We start from the raw sequence: 16,662 nt of genomic DNA, 5'->3' as shown, positions 1-16,662 counted from the left end.
CCGGGGGTGAGTGAGTGTAGGACTGGCCAGACCGGGGGTGAGTGAGTGTAGGACTGGCCAGACCGGGGGTGAGTGAGTGTAGGACTGGCCAGACCGGGGGTGAGTGAGTGTAGGACTGGCCAGACCGGGGGTGAGTGAGTGTAGGACAGGCCAGACCGGGGGTGAGTGAGCGTAGGACTGGCCAGACCGGGGGTGAGTGAGCGTAGGACTGGCCAGACCGGGGGTGAGTGAGTGTAGGACAGGCCAGACCGGGGTGAGTGAGTGTAGGACTGGCCAGACCGGGGGTGAGTGAGTGTAGGACAGGCCAGACCGGGGGTGAGTGAGTGTAGGACTGGCCAGACCGGGGGTGAGTGAGTGTAGGACAGGCCAGACCGGGGGTGAGTGAGTGTAGGACTGGCCAGACCGGGGGTGAGTGAGCGTAGGACTGGCCAGACCGGGGGTGAGTGAGTGTAGGACAGGCCAGACCGGGGGTGAGTGAGCGTAGGACTGGCCAGACCGGGGGTGAGTGAGTGTAGGACAGGCCAGACCGGGGGTGAGTGAGTGTAGGACAGGCCAGACCGGGGGTGACTGTGACGCAGTTGGCCAGCTTGAATATACTGCAATATATGGACACACAATCCCTGTTTTGCCTAAAGGGGAGGGCGTTTCTTGATAGCTTAATGCACAGAATGTCTTAATGTCCTATATATATTGGTAATGGGTGAGTGAGGTTTTTTTTTTTTTTTTTTTTTTCAGTTTTCAGTTTCAGATTCATTTTTTTCCACATAAGTTTTCCAGACCTTGCCCAGAAAGCCCTATAATGTGAAAGCAATGAAATAAAAAAAAAAATCTTCTACATAAGATGCAGCGGTCATAACCTTGAAGAATTTCCTATGGCAACCACGAGTTCTCACTGTAGGACAAATACAATAAAGAATGATAGGGGTGATGATAACTAATCCATGTCTGATGCCCCCAGGAAGATAAGACCACTTATCCTCAACAAGCACGAATAAAAACAATAATCATGTTTAAGCCTCGCATTAGCTGATCCAAAGTATACCTGCACACCAGCACATACAGGATATCTCTATATTAAGCAGTAATGCTGGGAAAATGATAGGATACACGTATTGAGAAAGTAAGGTACCATTTCTTTTTAAAGGGGTAGTTCACTTTAAAGGTAACTTTTAGCATGTTATAGAATGGTCAATTCGTAGTCACTTTTTCAATTGGTCTTAAAGGAGAAGGAAAGACATTTTGGCATTGTATTACCAATAGATTAGTCACAATAGTGAAAGCTAGAATGCTATATTTATTTATACCTGAGTAAACAGCCATAGAGGCTCGCTCTGTTTGTTTAAGATAGCAGCTGCCATTTTCGCTTGGTCTGACTTCACTTCCCTGCCTGCACTTTGCACACTGCTCCTGGAACAGCTCTAAGCTCAGAGTACACAGCAGAGAGGGGAGGGGGAGAGAGGGGTGGGGGAGGAGTATAAGGGAGGGGGGAGAGGAGCAGATTGAGCAGACTTATGCCATACCCTGAAGGTCTGACACAGAAGACCATGTATACAGAATAAAACAAAAGAAATGTGGTGTTTCTTTTTACTGAGGACTCAAAACAACAGTTCTGTAGATGCTTATGGCTGTATTTACATTACTTTTCTGATCAAGCTTACTTAGTTTTCCTTCTCCATAATTTTCTATGTTATAGTTTTTTAATTTTTTGCTTTCTTCTTCCTTTCAAATGGGGGTCACTGACCAAACTATTCCTCTATTGTTACTTTTCTTTCTATTATTACTTATCTTTCTATTCAGGCCCTCTCCTATTCATGTTGCTGTCTCTCATTCAAACCACTGCCTGGTTGCTAGGATAACTTGGACCCTAGCAACAAGACAACTGCTGAAATTCCATACTGGAAACATAGTAACATAGTAAGTTAGGTTGAAAAAAGATGTAGGTCCATCAAGTTTAACCATAATGCCTATATATAACCTGCGTAACTGCTAGTTGATCCAGAGGAAGGCAAAAACCCCATCTGAAGCCTCTCTAATTTGCCACAGAGGGGAACAAATTCCTTCCTGGCTCCAAGATGGCAATCGGACCAGTCCCTGGATCAAAAAAAAAGACCAACTGCAAACTGGCTTAGATGCACAATCCCTTTAAGCAATATCTGACAAGGATAATTTTAAATGTACAGGTGGTATTTACTGATGTTACTATGGAGGGAACTGAATTCTATAGCACCATGTAAGAGTACTACAGTATGAATCCCCGGCAAATAAACAATGCACACTCATCTAACCGGCATTATTGCCGCAGTCTCTGCTTTCCTGGAACAAACACATCCATTCAAGGTTTTTCAAAATGAACTTTTCATTGAGAGAACTCTCTTTTGATGCCCTCAAGTGGCTGCGTTTCTCTCTGTTCAGCATTCAAGATGGTGTACCTCTCGCCAACACACTCGCAGTGTGATGTTTCCGCAATAACAAGTATATAATGGAATAACACAGAATGTCATGTTTTTAATCAAAGCCAGTGAGAGGGAAGAAGGACACATAATGTTATAGTTTCCCCTTTATGTATTACAGCCTTGTGAAGAGCTGTGTGTATCTGTACATGTGCAACACATAATGTTTGTCGAACCCTCCTGTGTTCTGGGTCACTCATGGTGGCACGTATGACAATGCTGCCCTTCACATATGTTACAGCAGTAGTTCTCAACCTTCCTAATGCCGCAACCCTTTAATAAAGTTCCTCATGTTGTGGTGACCCCCAACCATAAAGTTATTTTCGTTGCTACTTCATAACTTACCTCAAATACTGCTGCTTTTAACAGAGTAGCTGGTCTCTACACATGTGTGACTGACCTGCATTAGTACATTATGGTGCCAACCCTGTCACATCCACCTGCATTTGTACGGGGTGTATGTGATGGGGTTGGCGCGATGATGTCATGGCGCCGGGTACTCGTATGTGGGCGTATCTGTATGTGGGCGGACCCGCCTGCAGACAGATAGAGGAGCGGTGTCTCGGTTCCTAAGACCATAGGAAATATGTGTTTTCCGATGGTCTTAGGCGACCCCTGTCAAAGGGGTCCTGACCCACAGGTTGAGAACCGCTGTGTTACAGGCTAATATCGTACTTGGTGTTTTCATTGCCAGCAAGAATACAGGTGGGGGGAGAAAATGACCATGAAAAGAATGTGAATATCTTATATTAAGCAATGCTGGACTGCAATGAGCAACCACATATCTCACGTTTTTGTTGCCCGTAGCAACTTAATGGACTTGGGAAAGAAGGGGCAAAAATAAGGGTGGCCACACAAGGCCCAAGTATTGTGCTTTCATTGGTATCACAAGACGATGCCGCCGGCAGAATGGGGGGCAACGTCCCAAATAACGACTGGAAAGGTTCATTCTAATTGGTTACTGGAAGCAAATAACTAGGAATTACTTGCATAATCAGAACCATATGCTACATAACATAACTACCTCCTCCTAGGTGACCTAACCAATCCCCCAATTATGGGAAAAGAAATTCTAAATATTAAACACAAACCGTTCAATGGCCCATTCAACTTTCCAACTTGAATCCCAAAGAAAAATGGGTTTCAGGACTTGGAATATGCCCAAACGAACCAAATGCTTGGTTTTGGATGAATACCAAAATGACTACAAACCCTAATTTGCAAATTTGAATTTCAGGAAAATAAATTGCAACTGTCCAGAGTTGTAAAGTCGCGTCACTTCCAGGTAGAGTCCTACACGGAACTATTTTTTATACCCGGACCCACAGCCTACAACCTGTTACCCGATATCCAACCCGACCCTCAAATGCCTCATCCGCAACCTGATCCACGACCCACTGACCAAAATTAAACAGGAAGTGCTGTTGCTGTAAACAAGAAGTGACATCATCAGAAAAGGGTGGGGGAAAAAAATGCTCAAAAGACTAAAATATAGGTATGAAATATGTATTAGACCTGCAACCTGACCCACATCCAAAAAAGCTACTTTTCTTAAGGGGAAACCCACAGGTACCCAACTTGCTTCAGGATTCTATTTCAGGATTTGTATTTGGTGTGGCTGGACAGTTAGGATTCAGATGAATCCTGGAATTGACGCATCCCAAAAAAGTGTAGATCATAGGGTGCAGAAATGGTTACAGAGGGTTTGGTACATGGTAACATGGGCAAGGATTACCAGCACTAGACCAGTTGCAGCTAACTGATGAGTGGTTGCTATGGGTTACTGCACTGGGGGAAAACATGGTTGATTTGGTATGAGTGTAACTGGAAATACAAGTCTTTGTTTTTTCTGCATAAACAGATTTTCACACAATGACAGAAATGACAATGACAGAACTGCTGCTGGCAAGCCATAGACAATAATATAAACATAGCTGAAATATTCCGGAACACACAGTCTATTAGCAACAGGGCTCGTCCCGCATCGTTCCCCAGGCTGACAGACATGTCTCCCATGCACATTTGTAGGTTATTATGGTAATGAACTCTTTGTTCCCTGGCGCTTATAATGTTTCAGCCCCCCCCCCACGCTCCTAGCAGATTAATGTGTCACACTGCCCACGCACACCAATTACTAAACTCTAGTTAATGCCACGGTACTCTCCTCCCCAAATGTCACTATTAACGTTGAATAATGCATGACACAAAATCTTAGAAATCTTTTAAACAGTTCGGGTTGAGATACTGTCTCTAATCATGATCGAGTCCAATGTTTCCTGCATGGCTAAAGAAGCTAAAGGGGCCACTTTCGCCACAAAAATCCTTGGTCGGTTTAAACACTGGGATTTCTGCAATGCCACGCACATATACAAATGTAACAGTAGACAAGTGTAAGATTTTTGCAATATTTTGGACTGACGAAATTTTGCATAAAATGTATGAATGTTGGTAATGTCTAGTGTGGGTGCCTTCTCCATGATAAGGCTCAGTAATAAAAGCTGGTTATGGGACACCAAACCCAATAAGAATACAGTCTCAACATCCACAGGTAACTGAAAGAGATTTTATGGGCAAATTACTAAAGCTGGCCATACACGCACCGATATTATTGTACAAAACCTTGTTTCATACGATATTCGGGGCATGTATGACAGATCGACAAGACAACTGATATTGCAAAATCTTCAGATACTGACCGTCTTACCAATTTGGTGGGATAAAAGATTTTTTTTCCTCCATATCCGACGATTCAGCCTTGAACGTCAATGGAGGGAACAAACAATCTTTCCTGCAAACAATCATTGCAGGAAAGATCGTAATTGGTACGTGTACGGCCACCTTAAAGCCGGCCATACGTGCCCCGATTAAGTCAGACAAGATAGCCAGTTTTGACCATGCTGCTCAACCAATGGGCATGCCTGGAAGATTGCCCTGCTATCTTACTGGTCAGAACAGTTGCTGCGGGTCATGTGCTTGAAAGATACTTGCCAAAGCATACCACAGAGTAGAAAACATACAGGTATTTACCCATTCTGATTTGTACCAAAATATATAGTTTTGTTGGTTTATGCTTTGTAACTAATTACAAACAATGAGCTTTTTACATTATGAGGTCATTAGGGGGCAATTTATGAACAACTGAAGATGGTGTTCAGGCAATACAAAGTAATAAAATGCAAGAGAGCGAGAGTAGTGCCAGACGGGGATGATTTTTGGCAGTGCATATCAGCCACTCCATAGGACTCGATGATGTATCTGCTATCAAATGCATTGTGTTGGCCTGTATACAGACACAGAGCGAATTTTGAATGAATTTTGCACATTTCTGCACCTAAATCCGCTGTGTGTGTCTGCACCCAGGCTGATGCATTGCCTGCGACTGCAGACACACCAATGCGCAGAGCCCTCCGGATCAGCTGATTCGTAGGCCAGGAATCAGCCCTAGTTGGCACTGCCTTTAATCTTGCAACAAACATCTCTCTCGTGTTTTCTTCCTTTGTACCGTGCAAAACCTGACCTTTGATCGTTCATAAATTTGTCCTGTAGTTTTGGAACCCTGCAAATATCAGTGGCAATCCTATAAATATAATGGAGATCCTATCCCTTTAAGCCAGAATCAGATGATAAAAGGCTGCTGGCAGAGGATTCTGGAATATGTAAAAAAAAGTCACAAAACTCAAGAATAACTTGTGGTCTTATAAAGGGTTTCCCAGAGCCCCCCGTCAGCAATACCATCATTAAAGGACCACATGAATCTCTGGATAAAGAGTATCACGGCCGGTGTTGGTGGGCATGAAGGAATTATTTAGTACAATCCCCTGTCAGGATGTGAGCTCATTATTATCTAACTCGCTATCACTGAAGTGAAGTGTATATCTCCAAACAATTCTCAGCAGTGGAATCTGCAATCCATTCCAGATGTATAGTGCAGGCTATGTTTTATTCATCTTTCTCCATCTCGCAAGCTCGTGATTCCAGAAGGACCAAGGCCAAGGCCCGAGATACTCACAGTATACTCCGTCCATTACCAAGAAAAGAACACTGCACTTTCTAAAAGAATATTAACGGATTTGGCGCTGCAGGCAAGGCTCCCCCTAAATCAATAGCAATCCTTTATCTCCAGCCCTGCAGTAGCTTAATCCATATTCACTGCTTGTGTCCGAGATGAAATGCGACCATTGTTTGAAAGAGCGGTTAACATGAAAACACTTCTATGGAATCGGCTTTACGGGTTTGTATTTTAACTTGTGCATTTTGAAGAAGAAAACAAGCTGTAGTTGGTTTTCAAAAAATCAATTTTCTCATAGTTCTCAGATATTTAAGGTTTAAGATTACATTCTTTTGTTAGACCAGCAGCAGGTTGGGCACCCACGGAATGGCCGCAAAGAGTTTTGGGTAGAAAGTTCCTGATTCACCAACCAGGCGGCTGGCCCATGGGTATCTTACCTGGGTATGTGGTTTAGCTGCGGGTCTCAACCCTGCATTGAAGCAAGTTTCTCCCTTTACCTACTAGTTGATCCGCCTTCAGAGTTACATCACTTCCAGTTTTGAGAGGCCCCGGGTCGGGTGGTAAGTAAACATTTTGCGAGTGTGGGTGGGGAAGTGGGTCTGGGTAGAGGGCATAGCAGTGGTGCAGGTCAGCGGGACTGGGTTAGGCATGGGTTGGGCATGGGTCTGGCCAACCGGCCCTGTGCTGGACTCTACTGCATGGCAGAGGCACAAATGGTAATAGAATATGTATTAGTGTCTACTGTGGTCGAACAAATGTATTTCAGCACAACGTAACCATCTGGAAAGCATAAAATCCTAACAGCATGGCTGACCATTTATAAAGCCTCAAAACTCTTCAGGAATCTTTTAAAGCTTCCTATTAAAAACTAATGCTGTATGCTGTTTTTTATATACTGAACCAACTGAGGTTCCACAGTTCTTTAACCATAATTAAAGAACGTTTCTGAAGGAGACCCTCATTTTGCATCATCTTTTGTGTATCAGTGGCACGGCACATGGTCAGGGTGCTCTGGGCTGCTGGGTTTAGGGGTCACTGAGCAGAAAATGAGCTCTGTCTTTCATAGAAGTTGATGCTACAGAACAGATAGAAAATTCTGTTGCTATTTAGTCATGTACTGTGAAATTTGATACTGTATATATCAGGGCTGGAACTAGGGGTAGGCAGCTGCCTAGGGCACAGTTAGGGGTAAAAATAAAACCTTACTAGCCTCTCCACTCCTGGCTGCTGTAAGTTCACACACGGGTGAGCCAGAGTGATCCACAGCAGGGGTGCAGGAAGGAGGTCACCATTGTTGCTATTAACTTTAATACAACGGTGGGCAGGCGGGTAGGCGTTCACGCCTTGGGCACAAGTACCTCTTGGCTCGGCACAGGTATATGTACTGTATACTACATGTGAGGGGGTTCCTAAGCTCAGTGAAGGGAGAAAAGCACAGGGCATGTGTTGGAAATCAGCAGGGCCGCCGCTCCCTATAAGCAGAGTACTCAGTCTGCATAGGGCACCAACTCCCAGGGGGGCACCATCCCAGCTGCAGCGGCCCTGGAAATCAGTAAAGAAGATGTTGGAGAGCCACTGGGGGCAGCTCCACAGGCGCAGATCTTCCCTGCTAAAGGGTTGGGTCTAATTCTTTAAGCTTTAGTATTTTAAGGATATCAACTATGCACTGAATCCCGAATTCAGCTAACCCAAGCCTGTTTCAGCAGGATTCAGCTGAATCCAGGTGCCTAACCAAACAGAATCTGAAACTGTAAAATCACATGACTTTTGTTCACACAAACAAGAAATCACAATTTTTTTTCCATGTGCTATGAACGTCCTTCTTTTTAGCCCTTCCGTAATCTAATCTGCATATGCAAATTAGGGTTCACATTTGGTTCTGGATTTGCCCAAATCCTTCATCAAAGATTCGGGCAAATCCCAAAATACTGGACTGGTTGCATCTCAAATACCAGCAAAGTGGAACGGACGGGCCAGCTAAGTGAATGGGGAATTGAGAAGTTTCTTTAGATTTTGTGTTATTGAGATATATTTCATAGTAACCTTGCACTGCCCTGCTCTGTGTATAAGACTCTAAAATTTGAGTAATATTTAAAGTCGGGATATACCAAATTCAAAATCTGGCTCAGAACCATTAAAATCAGATGACTTTACGGCTATCAATGATGCAGTTTGGTTTGTGTTCTGTATTCCGATGACTCTTTTGTTCAGAATTTGTCCAAATCCAAAATGTATGGATTTGGTGCATGACTACTTTAACGTTTCCCACAGTTAGTTCTTTATGATTAACACATCCAGTGGTTTCCCATTTTCACAAATAAACACAATCCAAATAGTTAACCAAGTGCTTGCAGTATACATCATGGTGTTCCCTCAGTCATTTATTCTTCTTTTCTAATTGTCCTACTAGTTTCATACACACTTGCCGTAAGAGCCAGCTGACCTATTAACACAGACATATCTACAATCCCCACAAGGAAGAAAGTCAAATTAATTTACTAATTTCTCGTAGCTATCAGCCAAGCACCCGAAGCCACTCAACCTACTTAAAGGCTGTTGCTCCTGCCCAGGCCCCGAGGCGAATATTGCTTTTGGAAATTCTGATACCCAACATTTTTATGATTATAGATACCAACAGCAGTACTAGATTACTTTTGGATATTTAGTACATGTATCATATAGACAAGAATGCTCTTACCTGTGTAATGGACTACACATGTTTGGCCCTTCTTTGGAAATGTCCTACCTGTAGTATAAAAAAATAAAAATGACTTAATTGTACTTTTTAAGTCAATTCATTTGATAACTGCTTATAAATTAAACTTGAACGCAGTGCAAATTGGATCTTTTTTCAAGAATACAGATTATATCATGCATACTCTGGGCTTAATGTTTTGACTCCATAGACTCCAGAGAGGTTTCTCTTGTAGTATTCTGTGCATTCATACAAACATTATTATACAGGTATGGGATCCCTTACCTGGAAACCCATTATCCAGAAATCTCCGAATTACGGAAAGCCTGTCTCGCATAGACTCCATTTTAATAAAATAATTCAGAATTTTAAAACTGATTTCCTTTTTCTTTGCAGTAATAAAACAGAACCTTGTAACTGATCCCAACTAAGATATAAATAATCATTATTGGGGGGCACAACAGTCCTGTTGGGTTTAATTAATGTTTTATTGATTTTTTTAATAGACTTACGGAAAAACCCCTTATCCAGGATACCCCTGGTCCCGAGCATTATAGGATAATGGGTCCTATACCTGTATGGCCAAAAGAATGCAAACAACTGCCCCTCCAACGTCTCATTCTAAAACCAAGGGTATTAGAAGAAACTTGGTTTAGATATAGCTGGTAAAAGTGCCTTTACCCTCTACATTTTTGGAAATGCTTCCCACTAGATGTTGGGTGGAGTGCTCTGTGCAAGTCAGTCAACTTTTTTCACCTCCTTTTTTCTTACTTTGTGCATGGGGGTATTACTGTGCTGAAACTGGAAAAGGTGAGATTTTGCCACAAATTTGAAAGCATGAAATAGTCATGAATATCACTGTATGATGTATAGGAATCAGTTTTGCCAATGACGGGTGTGGATCAGATACGTAATTCCAAAAAATAAAATGAGACCACATATTTTTGGTCATATAGTGTAGATTTACATTTTGCTGCATGATTTAGATACATGTGAGGAGTCACTGGTTTATTGCACAGGAAAAGGGGGACTTCTTACAAATAAATAGAGGGAACTCAGTGCATTTAAATATTCAAGGTAACCAACCCGTAACTACTTTATCTGACTACATGCATGGAGACCATATTCTTGGCACACAAACATCACAACAGTTCCATGTTTCCTTATTAAAAGGTCTAAGCTGCCGTCAAACTCCACCAATGTTATTTTGTAAACTAGCTGATTATTATTGGATTTCACTGTTGTCACGACAACTTCCCACTATATTATTCAGTTGCCAAGAAGATTTGATTGTATATCTGTCCTTTCCAAGGTCTGAGATAGTACCATATAATTGATGGGACATTATAGAACTCTTCTTTTTCACATTATTTTCGTTCATATTGAGTACTGAGGGTGTATTATATCTAACACGGGGATAAGATAAATATAGCTTCTTTGGCCTGTGTGAAAGCAACATATTATTGTTAAGCTACTCTCAAATGCCAGAGGCTCAAAGTCCATTTAAAAATGCCAAATTCTATAGACCCCTCAAAAGGTGAGGAAGAGGGAGGAAAGATATAGACACACTATGTCAACACGTTCATTCAATATGTCTTTCTTATTTATTGCATCTCAGAGTGGAGAATTCAGCACCTTCAGTTTTATTGGAATAACTATATATATAATGAAGCTGGCAGAGGAGAGAGATAGGAATGTTATTGAGTTTTTATATGCCTATGTAAACCACAGCTATATTTATTATCACATCAGGTTCAATGATCAGGGTCCCTGAGGAATGGAGGAGATTCCGGCCACTGACATTATTGAGAGCATTGCTCCATGCAATAGATCAGTGGCTGAAATGGCTCCTCTGTGTAGCTGCTGAGATGTGTAGGCCAGCTGGGGGCCCATGATGGTCATGCAAAATGTTCTGAAGATAAATACCCTGTGATGTTACAATAAGTGCGGTGACAAGTCCTGTGACACGACAAAAGGGTACAAATGTGTATTGTGATGTCAAACAAGGGCTGGCAATTTATATGATGCTCAAATCTTTCATTTTTAGACTGTGGTTCACATTGGAAATGTGGCTGATGTGAGCTGCTGACTTGGCTTCTCCAAAATGGCAGCTTAATTGCCTGTGTACGGGCCTAAATCACATCCAGGCACCAAGGTTCCAACCTTTGGTAAGGGCCCCTCTTGAATGTCCAACCTTGGTTGGACATTTGGTTAAGGCTCCCCTAAGCTCAGGAAATGTGAACAGATAAAACATTGGTCTATAAGACATTCCCTCACAGTTTCAAGTGATCTTTGAGATGGGCTTTCAGGTTCATCTAGCGGAGAAAATGGCCATTCTCCCCGATTCTTTGACTAATTTAGCACCCCCTGCCAGGGGGGGATTAGATAAAGGAACCACTGGCCTAAATGTACATCCAGTGTAACCCATATACCACAGGGGCCAGTTGATGGCATCTTTTCCTAATGGGTCTGCATACTGGGTTTAGCATATTGGGACAGTGATATATATTAGAGATTATACCAATTCTGTTTTTGCTTTCCACCAATCTGGTCATTAGCACTTGGTCTACTTGCATGACATTGCTTGAGCTTCAGGGATAGCATAAGGAACACATGGTGGGCCCAAGTATCATTTCTATTTGTCACTAATCCAAAATGGTGTTCCTTAGCGCTCAGCACCACCCTAACTGCAGCCCCTTTTTAAGCTGGCCATACACGCACCAATATTATTGCACCAAATCATACGATATTCAGTGCATGTATGGTGAATTGATGAGGCGATGGGGAGCCAAGTGCTGCGGTGGGCAAGAGTTTGTACATAAATGTGATAAATGCAAATATAAAGAGAAGGAACTTAACACATAGCCAGCTCAGCTCTTAACTTTACTCTCTTTGGTCAACAAAAAAAAGGGGGGTAGTGGGGTAACCTCCTATTTTCTCTTTGGGAATAAATGGTTAACTCCTTTGCTGCTGGGTCAGAGAGTGTTAAACATAGTAACATCTTATGGCTGACCTTTTCCCCTGACCATTTTCAGTCACTGGTCCTGTTACACAGCCGGCTCGGCTCGGTATGAATGTCACACATAAAGAGCATGACAAACTATAAACCCAGTCTCTTCCCTCGGCAACCGCCAAAACTAACAGCCCAGGCTGTGAAAAGCATTGTTCCATTCTGGGCGTACATGGTAAGGTCCACTGCTCTTGTGAGGTAGTCAAACAGCGGATCCTCGCCCAGCTTCGCCAACCATCCTAAAACGGGCTGAACCAATCATTTGGATCTGGGGGCCAACCATCGAATTAATACCTGTCAGGAGGGAACAGCATGAATGGCTTGCTGTGGTTGTCCCCCTATGGGATTATTAATCTCCCATTGATAAATATGCCTTTGTGTATACACCCTACGTAGCCATATTGCTTGTCTCTGCTAAGGCCATATTTGCTATTGCACACATAGTGATCATAGAGATATACTTTGCTAGCCCTGTCTGTAGAATCCCTGCAAATACAGTATGTAGTAGGAACCTGCAGCGTGCCCAGTTGGCATATATTAATGCTTATGGAAAATAAAAAGTATTGATAAACACAGTGTATTCCCCTTGCACACAGCCCTGGCAGCTTCTCCTGTATGAAAGGCTGGGGGTAGAACATAAAGCTGCCAGACTCACCATCCTCCTTTCAATTACACATGAGTACACTAGCTAGCATTGGCTGCAATCCGACCTGGGACCCCCAAAAATGTGCCATATACAAACCTCCTTATAGCAAAATATGTGGATTTATTCCTGCATAAAAAAAGGTAAATCTGTATCTGAGGGAATGTAGAGCACCAAAGACACTGGCACACTGGCATTATGTTGTAAACAGCAAATATGTAAATGCAGTCTGTTCTTCCATAAATATAAATATATATAGTGCAGCTGCCGCATTTCAGCTCAGTTCCATTTTTACATTCTCACACACACATTTTTATATGCCAGGGATTGGGAACCCGGGTTAGATGCCAGGGCAGAGCCAGGTTAAACAGAAAGGAAGGCCCAGCATTGCAAGAGTTCTTGCCTGGTACCTACAGGGAGTGCCATACTTACACTATTCCCACAGGGTGCCAGGTGTATAAGGGAACGTCTGCCAACCCTGCCTGGGTATAAAGACAGCATAATGCAAAGCGTAAGGAGCTGCAGGAGAATTTGCTGGAACCATAGGCAAGGCATATGATAACTACAGGTAGGAAGGGAGGATTGCAGAGGGCTGCACTGTGCATAATTTGCTATACTGTAAATGTACAGGAAGGGTAGGTGCAAAAGGCTACACTCTATAGGGTAAGTCTGGGTAGAGAGTGCTCAACTGGGCATGTGCAGAAGACACAGAGGTAGGTGGGGCAGAAAGGCTGCACTGTGTATGGGCAGCACAGGTAGGCTGGGGCGAAGTAGACTGCACCCTCCATCATCTGAAGCAGAAAGGCTGTGCTGTCTAGCAGGAGTAGGTCAGGGCAGAAGGGTGCACTGTGTATGGGTATGTGAGGTATGTCAGGAGCAGCCCATTGCACTGTGTATGGGTATGTGAGGTAGGTTAGGAGCAGCCCATTGCACGGTGTATGGGTATGTGAGGTAGGTTAGGAGCAGCCCATTGCACTGTGTATGGGTATGTGAGGTAGGTTAGGAGCAGCCCATTGCACGGTGTATGGGTATGTGAGGTAGGTTAGGAGCAGACCATTGCACTGTGTATGGGTATGTGAGGTAGGTTAGGAGCAGCCCATTGCACTGTGTATGGGTGTGTGAGGTATGTCAGGAGCAGCCCATTGCACTGTGTATGGGTATGTGAGGTAGGTTAGGAGCAGCCCATTGCACTGTGTATGGGTATGTGAGGTAGGTCGGGAGCAGCCCATTGCACTGTGTATGGGTAGGTGAGGTAGGTCAGGAGCAGCCCATTGCACTATGTATGGGTAGATGAGGTAGGTCGGGAGCAGCCCATTGCACTGTGTATGGGTAGGTGAGGTAGGTCAGGAGCAGCCCATTGCACTGTGTATGGGTAGGTGAGGTAGGTCAGGAGCAGCCCATTGCACTGTGTATGGGTAGATGAGGTAGGTCGGGAGCAGCCCATTGCACTGTGTATGGGTAGGTGAGGTAGGTCAGGAGCAGCCCATTGCACTGTGTATGGGTAGGTGAGGTAGGTCAGGAGCAGCCCATTGCACTGTGTATGGGTAGGTGAGGTAGGTCGGGAGCAGCCCATTGCACTGTGTATGGGTAGATGAGGTAGGTCAGGAGCAGCCCATTGCACTGTGTATGGGTATGTGAGGTAGGTCAGGAGCAGCCCATTGCACTGTGTATGGGTATGTGAGGTAGGTCAGGAGCAGCCCATTGCACTGTGTATGGGTATGTGAGGTAGGTCAGGAGCAGCCCATTGCACTGTGTATGGGTAGATGAGGTAGGTCAGGAGCAGCCCATTGCACTGTGTATGGGTATGTGAGGTAGGTCGGGAGCAGCTCATTGCACTGTGTATGGGTAGATGAGGTAGGTCAGGAGCAGCCCATTGCACTGTGTATGGGTATGTGAGGTAGGTCGGGAGCAGCTCATTGCACTGTGTATGGGTATGTGAGGTAGGTCAGGAGCAGCCCATTGCACTGTGTATGGGTATGTGAGGTAGGTCAGGAGCAGCCCATTGCACTGTGTATGGGTATGTGAGGTAGGTCGGGAGCAGCTCATTGCACTGTGTATGGGTAGATGAGGTAGGTCAGGAGCAGCCCATTGCACTGTGTATGGGTATGTGAGGTAGGTCGGGAGCAGCTCATTGCACTGTGTATGGGTAGATGAGGTAGGTCAGGAGCAGCCCATTGCACTGTGTATGGGTATGTGAGGTAGGTCGGGAGCAGCTCATTGCACTGTGTATGGGTAGATGGGGTAGGTCAGGAGAAGCCCATTGCACTGTGTATGGGTAGGTCAGGAGCAGAGGGGTGAACTGTGTATTGGTAGGAGGGGTAGGTCAGGAGCAGCCCATTGCACTGTGCAAGGGCAGGAGGGGTAGGTCAGAAACAGAAGGGTGCACTGTGTATGTGCAGTGGAGGTAAGTTTGGGGCAAAGCTCTGGTGCAGGGGAAGGCTGGGGTAGAGCTGAATGCAATGAATGCACAGGGCAGGATTAACTGACTCGGGGCAGCAGCGGCAGGAGAGCACTCAGCTGTGTAGAACTCAGCAGGAAAACACAGTATATGATGAAACGGGATAGCATGGGAATGCAGCCGCTGGCTCCATACAAGGAAGGAACACTCCAAGAGGGAACTGGGGGGGGGGGGTGCAGGAAGCTACTTAGTCATTTAAAAGAAAGGCAGGAATCTGTGCTCAAGATGGGAGTAGGGTGTAGGGAGTTGTGGGTAACAGAAGGAAGGCCGAGCAGGGCAGGAAGGGCCATGGGAAAGAGGGAAGTGTGTAGGGAGTAAGTGTTAAGCTGGCCATACACGTGGCGATCTCACGATGTTTCGTACGACCGTCGGTCGCACGAAACATCGTCAGATCCGCCACACACCATTCAGGGCTGAATCGGCAGGTAAGGAGGTAGAAACAATAGGATTTCTACCTCCTTCTGCCGATTCAGCTCTGAAGGGAGAATTTTGGTCAGGCGCCTTCTATGGCGCCCGATCAAAATTTTCTAACTTGGCCGATCGGCGAGCCGACCGATTTCAGCAGCTTCCTGCGATATCGGTCGGCTCGCTGACATGCCATACACGCACCGATTATCGTACGAAACGAGGTTTCGTACGATAATATCGGTGCGTGTATGGCCACCTTTACTGTGAGATAGTGACATACAGCAGCTACAGGCACCACACAGGACACGGATGGGGGTTTATATGGACTAACAACTAAGTATGAGAGGGTTGCAAGGGAATATAAAGGAAGATGAGGACAAATCTGTGTGCAGCAGTGTATATAATATATGGAATGGAGAACAGCTGTTTATACAGTACATGGCAGAGACTGGGGTGATGGGAGGGGGACAGGTACAGCAGTGCATATAGTACAGGGGAGGGGATAGGTACAGCAGTGTGTATAGTACAGGGGAGGGGATAGGTACAGCAGTGCATATAGTACAGGGGAGGGGATAGGTACAGCAGTGCGTATAGTACAGGGGAGGGGATAGGTACAGCAGTGCATATAGTACAGGGGAGGGGATAGGTACAGCAGTGCATATAGTACAGGGGAGGGGATAGGTACAGCAGTGCATATAGTACAGGGGAGGGGATAGGTACAGCAGTGCATATAGTACAGGGGAGGGGATAGGTACAGCAGTGCATATAGTACATGGGAGGGTATAGGTACAGCAGTGTGTATAGTACATGGGAGGGGATAGGTACAGCAGTGTGTATAGTACTATATGCACTGCTGTACCTATCCCCTCCCATGTACTATATGCACTGCTGTACCTATTCCCTCCCATGTACTATATGCACTGCTGTACCTATCCCCTCCCCTGTACTATACGCACTGCTGTACCTATCCCCTCCCCTGTACTATATGC

General features: G+C 44.7%; 1 protein-coding gene across 1 annotated transcript in view; it reads right to left on the bottom strand.

Annotated features, from left to right (window-relative positions):
• Positions 1–16,662, bottom strand: part of fkbp1b (FKBP prolyl isomerase 1B) — a 49,903-nt gene that overhangs the window by 30,795 nt on the left and 2,446 nt on the right. The window contains exon 2 of the mRNA NM_001103022.1: positions 9,158–9,205. Within this exon, the coding sequence (NP_001096492.1) occupies positions 9,158–9,205 (48 nt within the window). The remainder of the gene's footprint in view (positions 1–9,157; positions 9,206–16,662) is intronic.

The sequence above is a fragment of the Xenopus tropicalis genome, chromosome 5 (genome assembly GCF_000004195.4).
Source record: "Xenopus tropicalis strain Nigerian chromosome 5, UCB_Xtro_10.0, whole genome shotgun sequence".
In the NCBI taxonomy this organism is placed as follows: domain Eukaryota; kingdom Metazoa; phylum Chordata; class Amphibia; order Anura; family Pipidae; genus Xenopus; species Xenopus tropicalis.
Note: the sequence above shows the minus strand (reverse complement) of the source record. Positions and strands in the feature narration are given on the sequence as shown.